At 44.1% G+C, this 21,148-nt stretch overlaps 2 protein-coding genes across 3 annotated transcripts in view; both read left to right on the top strand.

Annotated features, from left to right (window-relative positions):
* The first annotated feature begins 232 nt into the window (after positions 1-232).
* On the top strand, positions 233-15,498 carry ptpn5 (protein tyrosine phosphatase non-receptor type 5). The gene is made up of 14 exons (XM_037105767.1): positions 233-610; positions 4,082-4,198; positions 6,022-6,298; positions 6,916-7,038; positions 7,145-7,240; positions 7,362-7,618; positions 8,713-8,905; positions 9,369-9,453; positions 9,781-9,860; positions 10,016-10,153; positions 10,250-10,360; positions 11,806-11,966; positions 12,172-12,285; positions 12,973-15,498. Exons 3-14 carry the CDS (start codon positions 6,029-6,031, stop codon positions 13,064-13,066), a joined length of 1,722 nt encoding a protein of 573 aa, XP_036961662.1. The 5' UTR covers positions 233-610; positions 4,082-4,198; positions 6,022-6,028; the 3' UTR covers positions 13,067-15,498.
* Positions 15,499-16,585: 1,087 nt separating this feature from the next.
* Positions 16,586-21,148, top strand: part of dusp8a (dual specificity phosphatase 8a) — a 47,601-nt gene continuing 43,038 nt past the window's right edge. Inside the window, exon 1 of one of the 2 annotated variants that reach the window (XM_037107661.1) lies at positions 16,586-18,128. The gene's annotated coding sequence lies outside the window, so the exon portion shown is untranslated. Of the gene's footprint in view, positions 18,129-18,264; positions 18,395-21,148 lie in introns of those variants that run through there. The other variant, XM_037107663.1, reaches the window with a different exon arrangement.

Below are 21,148 nucleotides of genomic sequence, written 5' to 3'. Positions count from 1 at the left end.
ATATTTAGCCCTCAAAATGTAATGGTCTACCGTGTGGGGACCATCAGGTGAGTCCCCGTAATGTCACTGTTACGTGCACACAGTGTGATTAATACACACACACACACACACACACAAACACACACATACACAGTCTCTCTCTCTCTCTCTCTCTCTTGCTCTCCAGCTCCCTCGCTCGCTCTCCCTCATTCTGGCTCTGTTGCCAAGGCTACCGTACAGCCTCTTGCTGCATATATCTAGACGAAGCTGCCGCCTGTGGATCTCTCTCTCCTCCAGGATACAAACAAAAGAGAAACCCATCAGACTTTAGTACCTCCATCGCTCCCTCTCTCTCTCTCTCTCTCTCTCTCTCTCTCTCTCTCTCTTTCTCTCTCTCACACACAGACACACACACCCACATATCGCAGATTCTTCCTCTCCTAACCCCTCACACGCATCCTCTGCTTCGGTCTGTCGCCTTCTCACATGCAAACACGCTCCTTCTTCTTCTTCTTCTCCCAGACAGAGGAGCGGTAAAGGGATTGCCGTGGTTCTTGGTGTTTGGCTCCTGGTCTCTGGCTCAGAGGGAGAGCAGAGCGGCAGATGGCGATGTGAAGACGGGCTCAGCCAGGTAAGAGGACTTATCCTAACCAGACTTAAGGCTCTGGGGGAGTGATTGCTTCAGCCCTCCTCTACTCCCCCCCTTTTTCTTTTTTTTTTCCTCCCCTCTTCCCCTGTGCGACATGAGGTGAATACCAATTCCTCAGCATAGCTCCCACGGTTCATATGGCTGCTGCGCTTTTCCCCGGCTGTTGGGGAAAAAAAAAAAAAGGTAGGGATCTGTGATGAAGCCTCTGTGTGTCTATTTAAAAAAAAGCTGATCATTTGCCAACAGGTTGGTCCATCGATTGCTGCTTTAACTGTGTGTGTCTCCTCTCTCTCATCTATTATCGCTCATTGCTTGATTTCCTCTGTGTTTGTATCATGTCTATGTGACAATGTGGGAGTTACCAGAGAGAGAGATGCAACAGTCCACCTCCCTGGGTGATTCATTACTAATCCATCCAGCGCTGCACTGTGTGGTCGCTCTAGCCCACCGTAGCCATATACGTGATGTGAATGGTGTTTTTGTCTTAGTATGAATGACTGCCAGAGAGAATGCCATTCCTCACACTGGTGTTTTGATGCAGCGCAATCATGTAACACAAACCCTTTGTCAACGGGGGGGAAATCCACATTTATCTCCAGCAGCCTGTGAATCAATTCGCTATGCAGCACATTTCAATTATTCATACGGTATTACTTGGGCCGAATTGTAAGTTTATATGTGTGTTAATGAAATTTCTCTTTGAAATGTCCCCTGAGCTGCTGCTGCAAGAGAGAGAGATTGTAGGAGTGTATGTAAACAATAGAGCTGATTGATTATCTGTCTCTGTGATATACAAGGGGAGGCTGCAGGCTCGCTGGCTATTTAATTTTAAGGTCATCGAGAGCTGATGTGTGTATTGATATCAAGATTTTATCTGTGTGTGTGTGTGTGTGTGACAGAGAAAGGTTGATGAGGCAAGTCTTGGCCCTCGTGACTTAATCTCACGTTACCACCCCATCATCACTTTCAAGTAAGAGCTTCCTCTTACCTCGTCTCGCTGCCACATTCAGCACTTCGAACAACACGCTCGATACTTCACGCGCTTTTGATTCGCCCTGGAAAAAAAAACAAAAAAACAAAAAAACGCTGCTCCCGGGTGTCTGAGATTTCACTGGGAAGAAGATCGAGGACACATCAGACAACATAAAACAAAATCCTGACCATCATTTTAAAAAAAAAAGAAAGAAAGAAAAAAAAAAGAAATTAGGAGTAGGAAAGCAGATTTGAACACATTATTTTTTTTTACCAGATGGAGCATCATGAATGTCCATTAGAACACGAGCCAGCTGTCACCAAAAGAACAAAACAAAAAAAAATTATACCACGTTAATTCCCCGTGTTCCTGGGACAGAGGCCACGGGCTTATTGTATGGCTCCGTTTAGACTCAGCTGGATGTTGGGTGCTTTGAATGGACGCAGATCAATGGAAACACTACACACACACATATACACACTCTCTATTTGAAGACTGAGGGGGTGGTGTTGGTAAGGACCCAAAGACAGAAGACCTTCAGCGAGGAAAGAGCATAAATCACCTGTCAGGCTTTGACTTATTAACCGTGAAACTCCTACATTTCTGTCAGAATATTATGTTTAATCAGGGTGTTATTGAGGTTTATTGATCATTAGACTGTCAAATGTGTTTTAATTGAGTTAATGAGCTACTTCCTGCTTGTTATTGCAGCTCGGTATGAAGTAAAAACAATCAACTTTATTCTAAATTCTAGTTGGGATCTCGATGTTTCGAGAAAAAGAGAAATGTCCAAAACACTGAGTTTATTTCCATTTGACGGGTGGTGTGGTGCTAAAAAAAACTCTTGGTTTGATAGTTTTCTTAGTTTCAACATCATGCAGCTTCAATGAAGAGCTGGAACAAACTGACAGAATGTGAAAGAAACGAGAACCTAAAGCGTGAAATAAGATCAGTTCAACGGAAACAAGAGGGAAACTGCAGGGCCATGAAATACCACCGAGGACACTGAGGTCATGTCCTCGGTGGTATTTCTGGTCCATTCAGGGACATCGCATTCTATATTCTGCTTCCAGTATTTTCTCTACTACTTATGTGTATATGTATAAATGTTATGCATAGAATAAGGAAAAGTGGAGGGAAAAACAAGAGGCTTTGACGCAGCATGTCGGGAAGTCAAATACAGACTATGTAAAATATTTTTTACAGAATCTGAGATGTTATTTTTCGGCGTCGGGTCAAACTTTTATGGGATTCTTCCACAAACCAAAGGTTTAATGTGCCAGACGAGCCACCAAACAACCGCTCGGCAGCCGGAGGAAGAGGCTGAGGAACAGAACAGAGATGTTTACCTCAAAGAATAACAGCAAAGAGAGGCAGAATTTATTTTGCGGACAAATGTGAATATTGTCACTTGTTACTCTCCCAGTGCAGATGTATGTTTGTGTTGTTTCATTCTGTGTGTGTGTGTGTGTGTGTGTGTGTGTGTGCACGCTACAGTATTCCGGTTGCCACAGTTACCAAAACGCCAACCTCACTGCGTCATTGCTTCAGACAACCTTCACACACGAGAAAAAAAACAAAAAAAAGGGGCGCTTTTTCCTCCCATTCATCCCTCCATCCGCTCGTCTACCTGTCCAGCCATTGTTTGGAAAAAAAACCAAAAAAAAACGGAAGCAGCTTCTCTTATACAACACAATATATGTGTGTGTGTGCATGTGTGTGTGTGTGTGTGTGTGTGTGTGTGTGTGTGCCTGTATACTTTGTCTATGTGTGTGTGTGTGTGTACATTGTATGTATGCACGTTGCCATGGCTACGGGTCGGGCTAACTGGCGTCATCACTTCAAAACCACCTTCGCAGCAAGCAAAGAGGGATAGAGAAGGAGTCAAAGCAGCTCCCCTCTGTTCAGCACCTGCTCTCTCTCTCTCTCTCTCTCTCTCTATCACACACACACACACACACACACACACACACACACACAGACATATAGCTCCTGCTCCTGGTGTGGTCTCATATTCCGCTGAGCTCACCTCATTCGCTCAACAGGGTCCAGTGGCACAGAAGGAGAGGAGGGGAAGATGAGAGGGAGAGAGAGGAGGCTTGACTTCATGCATACTGATGCAACTGGAGCAATCTGAATGTATCTCTCAGGGTGTCTTGCTTAGTCGGGCTCCAATCATCACTGCCTCTTTGGGAAGCAAAGGGAAAGAGAGAGAGGGAGATTCAGAATGAGAGGGGGGGGAGACATATTGACAGTTTACTGTGTCACCTTACATCACCGTCCTCAGCTCATGAGCGCACAGCTGGGAGCTGACGAGGGTGCTACTCTGATCCATCTTTAGGTGAAACTGTATTAACAAACAGTGCGAGTGTGAGTCACGGCGTGTCTCTACTGTACGTGTAGCGTTTTGGGGCTGGCGTTTAAAATTACTTCCTGTTTTACTCCATCTTTCTTCTTCCTGTTGTCTTCTTGTCCTTCAGTTTTGACTCTGCCCCACAATGGCTGACAACGGCTGGTTGCCACAGGGTACAGGACTTCGCTTGATCATGTGATCTGACCTCCCTTCCCTCTCCCCAGTTCCCTGCCATCTATCATAGGTGAGTCATGTGACAGGCTGTGTGGTTTATAGTTAATATCCCAGTAAGCCAACTGGGAAGTCTTTTTTTTTTCCTATCTCTCTCTCTCTGCATTGTTGGTCGGTAGTCATTGATGAAAACCGGTTCCAAACTCACTCGCTCGTGACAAATTTAGCCATCAGCAACACGTTCAGACAGAAGTGATATGTGCGCAAAACAGCACACACCCCCACTCTCACACGCAGGCCCCCGCGTTCACACATCCGCACCAGCCACGTGGCGCTAATCAGCCGAATGTACAAAAACACCTTTATTAATGGTTGAAGGACAAAAGTGTGGGGCGTTAAAAAAAAAAAATACACTGCTGACTGATACAGAGTGTGTGTGTGTGTGTGTGTGTGTGTGTGTGTGTGTGTGTGTGTGTGTGTGTGTGTGTGAGTTTTCAGTAGATGATAATGCTCGGGACGGATGAGAGGGATGAGAGCCACTCTGTTGCCAAGGCGACGGACAGGGCTGTAAACACGCTACCCCTGACTCATCTCTCCACAATAGAGCCTCTCTCTCTCACACACACACACACACACACACACACACACTCTCTCTCTCTCTCTTTCACAAACACACACACACACACACACACACACACACACACACACACACACACACAATAGAGTCCAATCTTCGGGAGACAAGAGGATCCGGAGATGAGAGCCACTCCAAGCCGCTTAGCTATACATCTGAATAGGCCCATGGAAAATAGATGCGGGCCTTTTCTGTCGTACACACACACACTCACACACACTCATTTGAAAATAAACACACACACACACAATCAGACGAACACAGCGAGCGCGTAATTGAACTGGAAATCAATATGTAGTTTGTTGAATGTTTTTTCTTTCATATTATTAGAAAAAAAGGCAACAAAGACCAAACGTATGGAAATGTGAGCAAGAGATGGGAAGATTGAAGTGTGTGTGTGTGTGTGTGTTTGTGTGTGTGTTTGTGTTTGTGTGTCCTAGGTTGTGCAAGGCCAGACTTCACATATAGAAACATACATACATATTAAAACATGCATTAAAAGAACACGATGTCAAACGCTTTATATGAAGGTAATGTGTTACAGTAAAACATTACAGGGACGTTAATAAAACGCGAGTAACCTATTAAGTTACATGTAAGTTACATGTAACTTGATGGGTAATAAGCCCCTTTTTAAGTGCTTTTAAGAGCCTAATTAACATTTCTAAATATATATATGTTAATGATGTTTGTAAGTGAATAGTTCTTGGTCATAAAAAGTTCAGAAGTGCACAATAAAGCTAGTTAACTGTCAATAAATGCATAAAAACTAAGCAAAAGATACACCTAACTTAAACTCTGTATGTTTGTTATGCTATTATAAGCACTTGTAAAAAATTCATGAGGTTTTTATTAATTTTCTTGAACGTAAGTGCTTATAAATGTCTTTTGACCTTTTTGTCTTATAGCACTTTAGCTTTACGTCAAAGTGAAAGGAGAAAGGAAAGTCTTCAACATACTTACCAACACATACGCTCCAGTTTGTTCATTACTTTGTCTTAATAAAAACACACACATCATAAGGACATCATCATCATAAATGTTTTTGTCAAAAGTCTCAGAACAACATTAAACAACATTATCCGTTGGCGTTAAAGTAACAGCTAAAGGAGAGACGCTGGATTTATTTTGAGATCACACTCTGATTCAATAAATAAGTAATAAATATAATAAATAAGTAAAAGTCCAAAGCAGAATGAAGATTAAACAGCGGGAACACTTAAAGATACCGCTGGCTAACACAAAGGTGCCTCGTACAACAGGGGGATCATGACCCGCCGGCTGAGCAGCTCCACCCGTTCCCACACCGAGGACTCCATCTTCCTGAGGCCCGACGAGGACCCCGTCTGGCTGGATGAGCCCACAAAGACTGAAAAACTAGGCGACGGCGTCCCTAAAAAAGACGGGCTCCCAAAATGCAAAGACGGATCCGCAGGGGGCGAAAGCCCGCAGGGGGAGGAAGTGTTCATGCACAAGGTGTACGCTCTGGTGATTGAGATCCACTGCTGGGCAGCGCTGTTTGTCGTCTCCCAAGTCATGGTAGGTGAATTGGACTTCGGCTGAATTCACAAAAACATGTGAAGTCTTTTCTTCTTTTCAGCGTGTTTAAAAAAAAAAACAGTCTTAGCACGCAATGTAGACACGTTTGACAGATCCACAGCGGAGTAATTGTAACATTAGCAATGCAAATGATGCCTGAACACTTGAGCACAAGGTATTCTCCCAACGTGACCCTTATTTATCCACAGATTTTCTTGTCATATGTGTCATTAAATTACATGCATCCTGTTCTCCAAAGTGTGCTTTACTCTCGGGGGAGACTGGGCTACAACCATTTTAGTATTCATTCCCTGTTCCCATCGCTGTCTCTGTTGACTTCATGTTTGATTCATTGACGTGAAAAGGAAAAAAAAAAGGACAGGTGCGACGTTACCATAAAAGAGAGCCTTGTAAATGCGGCCATGATTATGACACCAGGCTCCATGTGGTCAATTAACATATTTTTTAAACCTGCATAATAAGCCATCTTCTCCTTTTTTTGTTATCTGCGCTCGCTTTCCACCTGAGAGCAGCCACAGCGCTGCCTGATTACCAGTGCATGAATGACCGGAGAGTGCACAGTGACAATCTGCCTTCCCCTCCCTCTCTCCTCCCAGGGGTACTGGGTGTTTTTTGTGGTGGAAGGAAATGGACCTCTCTCTTCCATCTACAAAGCCCTGCAGGTCATGGACTTCTACCTTGGCTTCATCTTACCCTGCCACCCGCTTTTTGGGATGGACGTAAGTGTTAGTCACGAAATCAGAAATCAAGAGTAGAGCTGCTTGTTCGCTCCGACTGTGAGAGTAACTCCCTCTTCTCCTGTGTCTCTCTCTCTGCACTGGTCAGTCGATGGTGTTGATGAGGGAAGTTGTAGACACCAAACAGCACAACTGGATCGTCCATGGAACCGCAGGGATCGGTGTGGCCATCTGTGTCATCATGGTAAAAAAAAAAACACCGGAGCTCCTATATCCAGAAATTTCAGTATTTGGTAATTTTTGCAGGAATGTGAGGTTTGCAGATGTCCGTCACTGCTTCCTTCCTCCCACTGCCCTCTCCTCAGGTGGTCCACCTGGTGTGTAAGTGGCGGTACGGCACCGGCTTGTGGTCGTCAGGGACGGTGATACGGGACGTCGGTGATCGCCGTCAGTCCGTGAGCCGCCAGCCCTCCTTCACACTGTCAGAGTGGACCGACGCCCAGGAGGACCTGCTGGACATGGACCCTGTGCCGCAGACGCCCGTCTTTGAAATCGGCACCGACACCAGGACGGAAGCAGACGCCGCCACCCTCACCGTCACACCGGTGGGGCTTCAGGAGAGGTCAGAGTGGGCTGCAGGGTGTTTGTTCACAGCCAAACCACCAGGTTACATGTTGGCAATGTTGCAGGTTTACATTTCACTGTACTTATGCTCTGGTTTAGTTCGGAAAAGATCAAGTTTTGGATTAAAACACCTTTATTGATCTTTACAAACACAGCTGGAATTTGTCCCGAGGTCTCTCTAAAAATATCCAGCGGTTTCACACTTACAAATGTTGAAATGCACTCTTGAACCGTGGTCACTCGCTTGGCAGCCTTTCTCGCCTCACTCCTCCACCATCCACTCCACCTCCAGACATGACAGTCAGGTCATAAGCATGTAATGTGAACGTGATATGACACTATTTGAAGAAATGTCAATACAGTACGTAGGCATACTTGCCGACCTCTAGACCTGAATTTCAGAGGAAACAAAGTCTTTGATGTTTTCTTGCATTCTGGGGACTTTTAAAGATTGGAAATAACAAAAAAATAAGTGGACTGAAGCAGCGTTTTTATGTGGAATACTTTCTGAAGTGAACTAAAGTGAATCTTTTGCATGAGCCCCTGCCTCTTTGAGAGCAAGTGCTACCACTGCCGTATGTTTGCCAGCCTCTCATTGGTGATCGACAGCAGTGCGACCCTTGTCATCGACAGAAAAATCAATACATCAGATTTTACTATTTACATGCCTCTTTCCTTTCAAACTGTCCATAAGCAACATAAATTCTTCTTTCCAGGACGTCTCTCCAGCGTATTTTTTTCTCTTCTTCATTTCGCTGTCTGTCTCTCACTCAACGAGGAGGACGTGGTTCAATAGTACAGAAGACTACAGGCTGTCCCAGGGCCAGAAACAGGTTGTGACAGGCTTAAAGTTTAACAATAATGTATTATAAATCGAGAGAAATACAGGACAGTCGTGACCCTGGGAGAGACGAGGGGAAGACAGTGGAAAACGGCTTGGCAAGAATGTTTTACTGGCCTAAGACAAATGTGAACCTGTCAGTGGTTTTCTGCAAAGCTAACGTTGTATCCTGGTGATTGGAGAGATGTTTGACTGTATCAGATGGGTAAAAACATACTGTACATCTATGTGATTTTAAATGTATCACACAGGAGGGGCTCCAATGTTTCCCTGACCTTGGACATGTGCACGCCGGGCTGCACTGAGCCCTACGGCTACGGAGCCCAGCTCTCCCCGAGAGACCAGTCGGCCCAGGAGTACCTCCGACAGGGAACACACGTCCTGACCCCTGCCATGCTGCACACACGGGCCATGGATGACCAGAGCCTGCAGGCTGAGTTTTATGTGAGTGTAGCAGCAGCAGCAGCAGCAGCAGCAGCTCACCCACCCACACGCCTTTAGATTAACGGGAATGAACAGAGACTCACCGGAAAAGACGTACACTGACACATACAGACACAGGCACAAATGCACACACCCACACACCAACCCAGCGGATCTCTGCACACACCCGTAAGCTTTTCCACGGTCTGTTAGTGGGCGATGCAAAGACAGATACAGGCGTATTTGCATACATAAAGCCACAGAGGACTCCAGTGTCTGCTGGGCAGAAAGATGTTTGTCAAGATCACACACAAGTCGTCCTTAGAATTTCAATCACGCACAATTAGCCAGCAACAGTTTTAGAGTGAAGGGCAGTGGATGAGTTGATGTTGGATATTATTTTCTTACTGCTTGGTTAGGACTTCCCCTCCATTTCTGCAAGGACTGATTGTTCTTGCACCTATTGTTCTGTGTCCATCGGCAGGAAACTCCCATGAACTTTGTGGACCCCAAGGAGTACAACTACCCGGGGCTTGTGAGAAAGAACCGCTACAAGACCATCTTACCCAGTGAGTACAGCCGCAAAAAAAAAAGAGAGAGAGAGATAATCCAGTTGTACAGTCTGTAAAAGCTGCTGTTTTTGTGCTGCCTCTCTTTAATAATTCCACTTACTCATCAACTATTTAGCTCAGATGTGTCTGTAAAAGGTCTGAGTCTGTGCGACAGAGTATTGATACTCACCCTGAGACGCAGCACACAAAAAGACACGAACCAACCCTGTAATACAACCGAGCCAACATGGCGTGCACGCATAAATATTATCTCCCATCTTCCTCTAATGTTTTCCCTGTAAATTACGACCCGTCTCATGATAATCTCGCGCTGTCCACCTCCAGACACACACAGCAGAGTGATCCTGAAGTCGCAGGATGAGGACGATTTCCTGCTGACCTACATCAACGGCAATTATCTCAAAGTAAGTGAAAATATGTGTGTTTACAAGCAAAGCGGCGCAGGGAGCCGCTGTATCTTCAGTCATGTGACCTCATGTTTTCATCTCCTCCTTAAAAGTCAGTAGAAAAAGATGACATGAGATGACAAGACTGGATATGTTCGTGTGTGTGTGTGCAGGGTTATGGCGATGAGGAGTGTGCGTACATCGCCACCCAGGGTCCGACCGTGAACACGGTGGGCGACTTCTGGAGGATGGTGTGGCAGGAGAAGAGCCCAATCATAGTGATGATCACCAACCTGGAGGAGAAAAACGAGGTGAGGATGATGCTGATGATGCTGATGGATAAATAAATGGACATATAAATTGATAATGGGTAAAAATATTCACCGTGTGTCCGTCTTGTCCTGCAGAAATGTGCAGAGTATTGGCCCGAGGACACTGTGACCCACGAGGGCATCGAGATCACCGTGGTGACGGTAACGCAGGAGGATGACTACAGTCTGAGGGTGTTTACTTTGAAGGTAAGACAGAGACACTCTGTACTGAGCTGAGTGGTAAACAACATGCAGCCACAGCCATCTTAGTCTTAGTCTTGCATGTGAGCGTGTGACCTGCTGATTGTCATTATTTTTGCAGTTATTTGGTCATGAAGTGTTGCTAAAATCAGATAAGATATAAACCTCCTGAAGAAACCACAAATTCAAACCTCACAGTGGCTTCACAGCAGGGAGGCCCAAACTTAACGGCTAAACTAAAACTTAATGGTGGTCCATGGGACGAAAGCAAACACCTCTTTTTTGTATTTTGCTGAATCCATTATCATTCTAATAAAGAGCGTGTATCTTTAAACCAACCACAGAGGTCTCGGGCGGTGAAGGATTTAGGATTTAGCGATGACGACTCTTGTAAAACATGGTCAGTAACTTGTTTTGGTGGAACATTTCAATGTGGGACGGTGAACTCGAGCATTACAGCGACAAAAGAACCAAGCAGGACCTCCTTCATCACAAATCCAGACCTTTGTCCAACCCTTACATGCTCAGAGTGTTTGCTGCACGCTCACAGGTTGCTGTTTTTTGGTGTTGCGACAGAAACTTTGACAAGTAACATGCAACAAGTTCTCACTCCTGACTCGTCACACACAGCTGCCAACTATTACGCTCTTCCTGCCTCTGTAGTGTCAGTTTCACACATTTGCTATATCCAGTTAAACTTTCAAAGTTATTAACACTGTGAAACAGTCGCAGTTTGGTCAGTTTTAAGGGTTTGGACGCGAAAAACTAGCTGGTTAAATTTAGGAGAAGCTCATGCTTTGTGTTAAAATAACTTTGTTCACGTGTGGGTTGAAACTTTCTTCTTCTCTTAATGATTGTTAGCGTGCACACATCTGATATCAAGATTAATATAACACCGTGTAATAAAAACTCCACGCGCTGCAGAAGAATTCGCTGCCATCACAACAGATTGTGATCTCAACATAGCAACAAAACACTGCCCAAGTTTTCTTTCTGTTAAACTAAATGTTTGTTGTTGTTTTTTTTATCAGGCAGCTTCATCAGGGTGGTTGTTTTACTAAATGCTCCTGATGCAGACGTACTTTTCAGCTCCATTCATCTGCTCGTGACAGGTGCCTTACATTTAATTTGGGGTCACAGTGGCGTTGGTACTTAGCAAGCCAAACATGATAATTCACTAAATGCAGCCTGCATGTGATTACTGAGCACCAGGGGATCATTATATAACTGAGTTAAAAGCTTGTTGTTTATTCAACCCCTCTGGTTTATGTTGTCTATCTATTGGATTAATGAGCATTGTCAGAGCGACACTCGGGGAACAGACGCAGCTGATGGATTTGATTATGTTACAGCACACGCAGCCGAGGAAAAGACGACACAAGCTGTTTTTTTTTTTTTTTTTTCCCCCTCCTAACCCTCGGTGTGTGTTTGTGTGTCGATGTGTGCACCAGTGTGGGGGAGAGGAGCGCAGTCTGCGGCAGTACTGGTACACCTCGTGGCCCGATCAGAAGACGCCAGATAAAGCTCCACCTCTTCTGGAGCTGGTGCAGGAGGTGGAGAGGGCCCGAGAGAAAGCCCCGCCCTCCAGCGGCCCTACAATTGTTCACTGCAGGTGTGAAAGTAGCTTGTTTGTTATGTTTGTTGTGAAAGAATGATTTTTTTTTTTTTTTCATCGCCCAATCCTCGGGTGTCTGATTTCCCCAGGGAGGGTTTCACATTAACCAAATTAGCGGCATCAGTGCAAATCAATACGCCAATCCATCCGTCTTCTCCTCCTCCGTCCCTCCTCCCATCCTACTTTTTTTGGTTTTCCGCAGTGCTGGAATTGGTCGAACCGGCTGCTTCATCGCCACCTCCATCCTGTGCAAGCAGCTGAGGACTGAAGGTGTGGTTGACATCCTGAGAACCACCTGCCAGCTCCGTCTGGACAGGTGAGGTATTCTTAGAATATATCCGTGCTCACCTCTATCTTTAGTTCTTGGCACCGAGTCTTTGAGCTCAGTTGATCCGGTTCCGAAGCAACAAGTGTTACAGGAAGTTTACACAAAATAACGTAAAAATGTTTAAGAAATGTGTGAAATACTTTATATGAAATGACTGAGTTAATCTTTTCATGCTTCCAAGTTAAATATCAAATAGTCACCTAATTTCTTTTAGCATAATTGTAAAGGTTTGATTATCAGCTTGAGGTCATTTAACAACACAAAAAAAGATAATTGTGAATATTAATTTCCATTTCTACCAGTAGATTCTCACGAATCTGACGCACTGGACTTTTAATAAGGCAAATATGGCCACAAATGTTTTCAACTCTCTCAGATTTTAACCTTTCATAGCTGGAAAAGCACAAAACGAGTTCATCAGGTGCATAAAATGGTCTTAAAATAACATTATCTTTTATCACAGTTATCTCTTGGACAATATATCATCCAACTGGCCTTCTTTCATACTTTATAGCCATATAAAACAAAAGTGAGAGTCTACATCCATGCTAGAAGCTCTGTGAGGCCTTACCTACAGCTAAATGCTAACATGCTCGCAGTGAGAATGCTCTTGTTCAGCAGGCGTGATGCTAAACACGGTCAACATCTTATCTTTCTGTGTGTGTGTTTCTGCAGAGGCGGGATGATCCAGACGTGCGAGCAGTACCAGTTTGTGCATCACGTCCTCAGCCTGTACGAGAAGCAGCTGTCTCACACCGCCGAGGAGTAGAGTGGACGCCGCAGCCAACACCCAGACCGAGACACACCACTGTACACCGTACCGCCTCCGGTGGTACGCATCACTGTACCTAGCATCATCTCAGTCTCACCCTTTAACAAGTTCAAACCATGTTAATCTCTCTTCACCACAAGACAGGCTCGCTCAGACAGGACTGACGTGAAATCTGTGCTTACCGGATGTCTTTGAGCAGCAGGATAAAAACACCCTCCACCCCCCCCCCCCAAAAAAACCCACCCATCCTGGATCAGATACTCAAGGTGTCATCGATCCCTGAGAGTCCTGGAGAGTCGTAACAGTCAGGCCCCAAAATAATCCAAGCCCGCTCACCTGACATCGTATCATTTGCACTGCTGAGGTTTTTAATCACGTTACTGTACATGAGTCTCACCCCCCCCAACACGCGCCGTACGTACAGTTATCAAAAGGTTAAACTGAAGAGCTGAAATATAATCGGATCACCTGACAGGAGGTCATTGGAGGTCACACTCCTGAAGCTAGCGCCAGTAAAAAAAAAAAAACACGCCAGCATAACTTACATCAGCGGAAGCGATCGAATGCCAGCCCGATATTAAACACTATACAGACGTAAAAGGTTCTCATGAAATATAAGTTGACATCTTTTTTCTCACTGACTCTCACTGATGCTCACTCTTAATGTTAAAAAATCAAAAAAAAAAAAAAAAATCATTACTGAAGGCCTGTTTCCACTTTTGATGCATTCAGGAGCCACCTCATCTTCAGGTTGCATGGTGCTAAGTGTTCATTAAAGGCATGTGCAATGTTATGGAACATAGGAATGTATAACAATTAGGATTATTAATGAACTAATTAGGATTTTCTGTGCAATCTTACAGTATTACAGTTTTTAACCACGCTGCCTGTGCAGTCCTCATGGCCCCCATGATGTTTACAGTAAAAACAACTCCTGCATTAAAAAGGCCACATAGACGTTCACACTCGGAGGCGTCGCGGAGCCGGGCGGCGGCGGCGGCCAGGAATAGAATCAGACCGTCGGAAAAATCAATGTGAAGCCCAATAAAAGCTCGGGAGTATCTGACGTTACACACACACACACACACACAGGGGTAACTCAGAGGAGGAAGCAAAAAAAAAACAAAAACCTTGCATAATATTCTTGTAAATGTCCCATCACCATCACGCCAGCCCTCAGGAGCCTCCCGCTCCGCGACGCCTCTGCTCTCGACAGTAGCTTGAACACATCCGTGAAGTTCCGCAGCCCATGATTGTTGTATAGACAGGCCAGGCCTAATCTGTATGAAGCACAATAGACCAACTAAGGTTGTCTCTGATGTTCAGCTGTAAAAGTTATTTTCTTTCCCGTATTGTGTTTTTTCGATTGTGTTGGGTTTTAATGGATTGCATGTGCTGTATGGGACTCCGTAGGTCCACAATCAAAGCGACGTGATTGGTTGTCCTGCTTTTTCGTTGTGTAAAAGGGTTTTAAAAGCCTATTATAATTGCTTGCTCTCGGCCAATGCTTTTTGATACAGTTTGCTTTTGTGAAACCAACCAGAGATATTTTTAGAACATTTTGATACAATCCTTTCGAGTAGATGCCTTGTGTATATTTCCGTTTACACCATGATGGAATGTAGCTCATACTGTGGATCAAACCATCGGTTTATATTTGCAAGATTTGACAGAACACAAATGTGACGACTACCTAAGTTACCTTACAGTACAGACAAATAAATAGATTATGTTCAAGTCTTCGGTATTATTACTTTGACGCCTTTAGGCTTTGCTTTAATATGCTTTGCTTTCTGTGTACGTTTCTATCGTTTTTGGTTTTTTTTGTTTGGTTTTTTTTTCTTGGAGAATTTTACCTCAGACTGAGTTTCTACGCAGTCCCCCCCCCCCCGTCGATTCCATCTGTGACTCTTAGGCCGCCCTGAGTTGACGACACGAGAAATAATTGCTATGTGAAAAAAAAAAAAAGGCAGCTAAAAACGGTGAAGACAGTTTTTCTATGTAACGAGCAAAAATGATAATCAGTGCATCGGATCGACAGTCGTGAACATTATCAGAGGATGTTAGAGAGTTAACTGTGTGGACTCGGACCAATTCACATCGAATCAACTAGCAAATTCAACTGCCAGAATGAAAACTGGAACTGGGATTGATCAGAAAAGCAACAATCTGTTTTGTCAAAGACGTTCGACGTAATCCTCTGATAATGTCCAAGTGTACTTGACTCGTACAAGCTTTTATTTTGAGTGCTTGTTTTCAGTGCTAACCTGGTCCTCTTCTGATGATCAAAAAAACAACACGGGGATGACGAAATAGCCAAAACAGTCAGACATACAACCAACCAGCAACCCAGTATTTCTCTCCTCTGCTACAGTATCGCTTTAAGTTGTGAGTTTTTGCATCCAAATAAAGGTAGATTTTCATGAATCTGTGCTGATGTCTCCGACTCTTCCTGCCTCTCCATCAAAACCATCCTGCAGCTGTGGTTGGCTGCATGCTGTGCCACAGGGTGCAGTTGAACACCAGCACCACTAGGTGTCAGTATGCACAATGTAATCGCACCAGCAGCTCCATCACGCTGCTTCTTCTTCTTCTGCTCGCACACAAACACAGTTGGTGGCAGAGGAAGAGAACAAAGCCTCTCAAATCAAACAAAAGACGAATTCACAGGGCTGAATTCAAAAACACCCGACGCCCATTTTTACAACTGTTTAATTCAGTGGTTTATTAGTAAAGAGTGCGACACTGTGGACAGAAACAGCGCTGATGTCTGTGAACCAGAATATATTCTTGTCTGGATGGATGGATGATGACGTCATGTGTTTCTTCCAGCATGGTTTCACCCAAACTTCTTCCTGACGAGAGTCGTAATCAGCCAGACTTTACTGAAACACCTGCGAGGACGTTAAGTCATGATGAAGACTGTCGGCGTCAGAAAATCAGAGTCTGGGACGAGCTCTTATTCTCATACAGCTTCTTTATCAGAACATTTGTATTATTGGGATCAATTATCAGGAAGGTTTTGCAGATATCGTGCAGCTAAAGCGTCCAAACATTGTGCAGTAACGAGGTTTTGTACATTGGATAAGTATGATATGATCTTATGATTGTGTTACATTACAACATTGTCTTCAAGACATGAGGAGGAGGAGGAGGAGGAGGAGGAGGAGGATCAGGAGGAGGAGGAGGAGGAGGAGGAGGAGGAGGAGGAGGATGAGGAGGAGGATGAGGAGGAGGAGGAGGAGGATCAGGAGGAGGAGGAGGATGAGGAGGAGGAGGATCAGGAGGATCAGGAGGAGGAGGAGGAGGATGAGGAGGAGGAGGAGGAGGAGGATCAGGAGGAGGAGGAGGAGGAGGAGGAGGAGGATGAGGAGGAGGATCAGGAAGAGGATCAGGAGGAGGAGGAGGATGAGGATCAGGAGGAGGATGAGGAGGAGGAGGAGGAGGAGGATGAGGAGGAGGAGGAGCAGGAGGATGAGGATCAGGAGGAGGATCAGGAGGAGGAGGAGGAGGAGGAGGATGAGGAGGATGAGGAAGGTGAGCCAACATATTATTTCAGTGTTGAGCTTGATGACGATTGGATGGAACGTGGAAGGACTGAATGGATGAAATGTGACAAACATGGTTGTGAGTTTAGACAAATTTGAGCTCATTAGATGAAAGTTAATCTTCCTCTTTGTCATATGAAATATTCACAGTATTGTATCACAGTAAGTACTGTAGGTATCATACAACTGTGACCTATTTTGGGAGAAACAGGAAACTATTCTGACACATTTTTATACAGTTAGGTTTATATAAATATATTTGGCCTCATTAAGCCCAAACAAACATATACATTATTTTAATGTCAGTGTTTTAAAATGTGAAATGTTTCATTTGAACTGTTTTCAGTGTTTTGTTCAGAGATTTGAGAAACTGAGCTTCAGGAAATAATAATAAAACCAGAATTAGCCCCTGCAGGTAAGAGTTTAAACATTAAGACATATAATACAAATAGAAGTGTGAGCAAATATTTTACTGAGTCAAAAACATTTGACCCTACGTACTTATTTTCAGAAAAAAAGCCAAGAACGATTGGTGTGCATCTACATCCTTTTGTCATCTACTGATTATTGATTCGAAATGAAATTAAATCGATTCACATATCAATAAGCAAATTGATGAAATGTTTATGGCAGTTAAGATCTCAAATATTCAAATCAAAGACCTCGAAAAATAACATAAATAAATTGTGATATGGGTAAAAATATTGTCTCATTGATGTAACATCCCTTGTTCAAATATTGAAAACAGGATTCAGCCTTTGTTCACATTATTAATGAGCCTCTGTCAGTAACAAAGAGGACTCTGCAGTGTCTGAGTGTTATGACAGAATATTAAAAACATCGAGATGAGCTCAGAGGATCTCTGGTTGTTGATGTCTGTCTCCTCCTGCATCATCACTCTGCCCAGCAACTCAGCGCGTCTCCTTTAAAAAAAAAAAAAAAAAACTCGGACTGTCCCTTTAATCTGCAGCTCAGGGCGCTGACGTCACCCATCCCCTGAGCCGCCTGCGCTGATTGGCTGGAGGTGACGTCAACCTCACATATTTTTTTCTCTCTCTCTCCTCCTCCTCTCCCTGCTGAACCATGACCTCATCGCTTTAGTTCAAGTGCTAAAGTGCACCTCCTGTAACTAACCCCCCCTCCTCCTCCTCCACACACACACACACACACACACACACACTAACAGTTAGCCTAGCAAAGCTAACCAACTCCTCCACCAGCCGTCCACGTTTCCTGGTCAGCGGGAGCGAGAAGAGGAGGGGGGGGTGGTGCGTTTGTCACCGCGCTTTCATGTCTCGTTTGCTCCTGGCGCTGTCACCCTCCGTCAGCTGTGCCGTTCTCCTCCTCCTCCTCCTCCTCCTCCTCCACCCACTTCCACCTCCTCCTGCTTCCTCCACAGCAGCCAGGTAAACACCCGGGGGGGTCCAGCCTGATGAAGACGCGGCCGCTGTGTCCCCTCGTCCCACATGGAGGCCAGCTGAATTACGCACCGGAGCAGCGCGGAGCCCGAGGTGAGTGTCTGCAGGGTTAGCTTTGTGTTAGCAGCCCGCTACCTCCTCCTCCTCCTCCCTCCCTCCCCCCTTCTCTCCCCTCCTGCGGCGAGTCTGTCAGCGCGCACTCCCCCCTCCTTCCCCTCCCCTCTCCATACGCACACTTCATGTGCGCGCCCGTCTTATAATGGGAATTAAACCCCCTCGTCCTGGCTGCAAGTGATCGATTCCTTTTATTTATTACATGTTTTTAAAACACCTGGCTGCTCATCATCATCTTTCTAAAGGTAGGTGCGTTTCCTGTTTTGTTTTTTTGTTTGTTTGCTTGTTTATTATTAATTTGAGGATCATCACAATCCGATCAATGGAGAGAGGAAACATTGATCGCATGCGGACACATCCGCGCGTCACAACAACGCAGAGACAGAGACAGAGAGAGGGAGGAGAAGGTTTCCCACCTCCTGCTTTATTCTAACTTTAAATGTCTGCCTTTGTGAAAACGCGACGTCCCGCATCGTTGCGCTGTTCTTATTTCTAATCCAGGTCGGGTTATTACAGTCCGCCGCTGAGCGCTCTGCCCTCCATCATTGTTATGAACAGTGATCGAACAAACAGGCCACAGCGCTTCTCTCTCTCTCTCTCTCTCTCTCTCTTCATCTGAACACAGCGATGCGTCTCCAACACATTTTTAATCAGGTTAGTTTTTTATTTGCATCATGTCGTCATTGTTGTCCCGGCAGAGTGCGCGGGGTTGTCCCGGGTTTGTTATCTGATCCCCGAGTTATCGATTAAAGGGGCACCGGGATGTTTGTTTTTTTTGTTTTTTTTCATATGTTTGTTTACAGCGTGACGATGATTCTGCTGATCCACCAGCACCGAGCCAGGGGTCCATCATTCCCCCTCAAATATGACACGATGACTGCAGCTTCCTCAGGCTTGTCACTCCACTAACCTCCATTTGTGTTGACATGCATGTTTTATTTACATCCAGCTTGATACAGCTGCACCACACACAGAAGGCACCCAGTGTTTTTGTTTTAGATGAGTTATTATCGGATTATTGTGGAAAAGGGACATTCAGAGTCGCTTTATTGTCCTTACATAACATAAAACATGTTAAATAAAAGCTGAAACATGTGGAAAAGTAGAGAAAGACAACAGTTTCACAGCATTTGTCCCATATAACAGCTGATATTTAAGTTTAAGTCAGATTATTATAAGCCAACAGTGTTTTAGTCTCTGGGCGAAATAATGAGCGTGAAGCCATTCTGATAATTGCTTCCACTTCCACTCAAAATGTCAGACTGTCATTCTGACAAAATCACAGAATATTTCTTAAGTTTCTAATATTATTTTGTAGACGAAGCAATTCATCTGTCTGTGAAGGAAACAACAGATTAAATGATCAGATTATAATCTAAATTGCGATAAAAATAAGTGCATTAAGTAGATCATAAGGGTTTGTTTTTAATAAAGATAAAAATGTGGGAGTGGACAGAAAATGTCACATCATCATGATTTTTAAAGTGTTTTCAGTGACTATAAGATAAGATATAATGAAAAATGATCATTCCGGTATGTTTTTAGACAAATATCCTGCAGCTTCATGGAAGAATATTGAAAATATTTTGTATTTGCTGCCTGATTTTTACCTTCATTTTAAAGAAACGTGGTCTGAGAAGTCAGCCCTTAATGAAAAACAATAGTTATCTAGTAACTAATGATTAATTCAGCAGTGTTTTGAAAGACATATCAACTAAACAACCCAAACACCATCTCCAGTTGTTGTTTCCATGTTCTCCCCTGGTTCTGCTGATCCGGTGACCCTGTAATCCTCCAGTGTTGATCTCGTCGGCCTGGATACCTGCAGACTCTCTTCATGTGGTCGCCCTTTTTTTTTTTTTTTTAAATGGCACTCGACAAAGAGCCGGTGTGTAAACACACGCACATGCAAACTTTTAGTCGGCGAGCGAGTAAAGGGCCCGACATGCTCGGATGATGTCATTGTTTGTGGTCCAAACAAACAAGTCACGTCTCTCATTGTGTGAGCAGCCTGATATCAGCCTGCTGGAGGCTCCGGCCACAGGTGACGTTATGCAGGGAGTTAATGAATAACCTGGATGGTTACATCAGCGCTGGTTGCCCTCCAGTTGCTCTCTTTGTGTTTGTCTCTGATGTCTGATATGGCGTTATTGAGCCGGTCCATCGGGCCCGGCCCGAGGTTCTCCTGTGTGAGTGTGTCTGCAGGAGTTATCCATGTTGTGGAGATAAAGTTGTCTTACTGACCTCTTACAGAGAAGCTTTTCTCTATTTTATCATTATTATCACGCTTTTGTTATCAGCTGTAAAGAGAGTAACAGGAAAGTCTGTTGATGATTTATGGAATTGTACAGACTTCTGGGATTTCCTCCTTCATCTCTGGTTAGAAAACGATGTGTCGCCGTCATTTCAAAACAACAAAAAGCTTCTAAATCTGTAACTAACGATTTATTCGATCGTCACATCAGCTGTTGAGTGGAGTACGATGAATAATTAATTCAGTTAGTCGAGAAGCGAAAGTGTTGCGCTTGTCTTAGAGGTAAATAAAAACTCTTTACAGTTGAATATGTGAAGTCTGAACAGCTATAAATTTAATCTGATTTAATTTATCCATCTTTTCATTTCTATTTGTCAAAATGAGATAAGTTTCATTTCTGAAGTGACAAATCTTCAAACCTGCTACGAGATTTTCATGGGATGATGACGATCTCATGAAATATCACCGTTTATACAATACTACATTATTTTTATTATTATTGTAAGTTAAATGACCTTTAAGGGAATAAAAACAGCATCCTGACAGACATGAATCTTGGTATAAACTTGAAATATATATTATATTAATATATACATATAAATAATATGATAAACAAATGCACACAGTGTGTTTAAATACTCTGGTGCGGCTTTAAACTGCTGCAGGCAAAGTGTTGGTTAACCTGACTCACCTGTCTGCACACCTGCATATAAACTACATATCTTCATACTTCAGTCGTCCACAA

Source organism: Acanthopagrus latus, chromosome 8, assembly GCF_904848185.1.
Source record: "Acanthopagrus latus isolate v.2019 chromosome 8, fAcaLat1.1, whole genome shotgun sequence".
Taxonomy (NCBI): domain Eukaryota; kingdom Metazoa; phylum Chordata; class Actinopteri; order Spariformes; family Sparidae; genus Acanthopagrus; species Acanthopagrus latus.
This window is presented reverse-complemented; position numbering and strand designations above follow the sequence as displayed.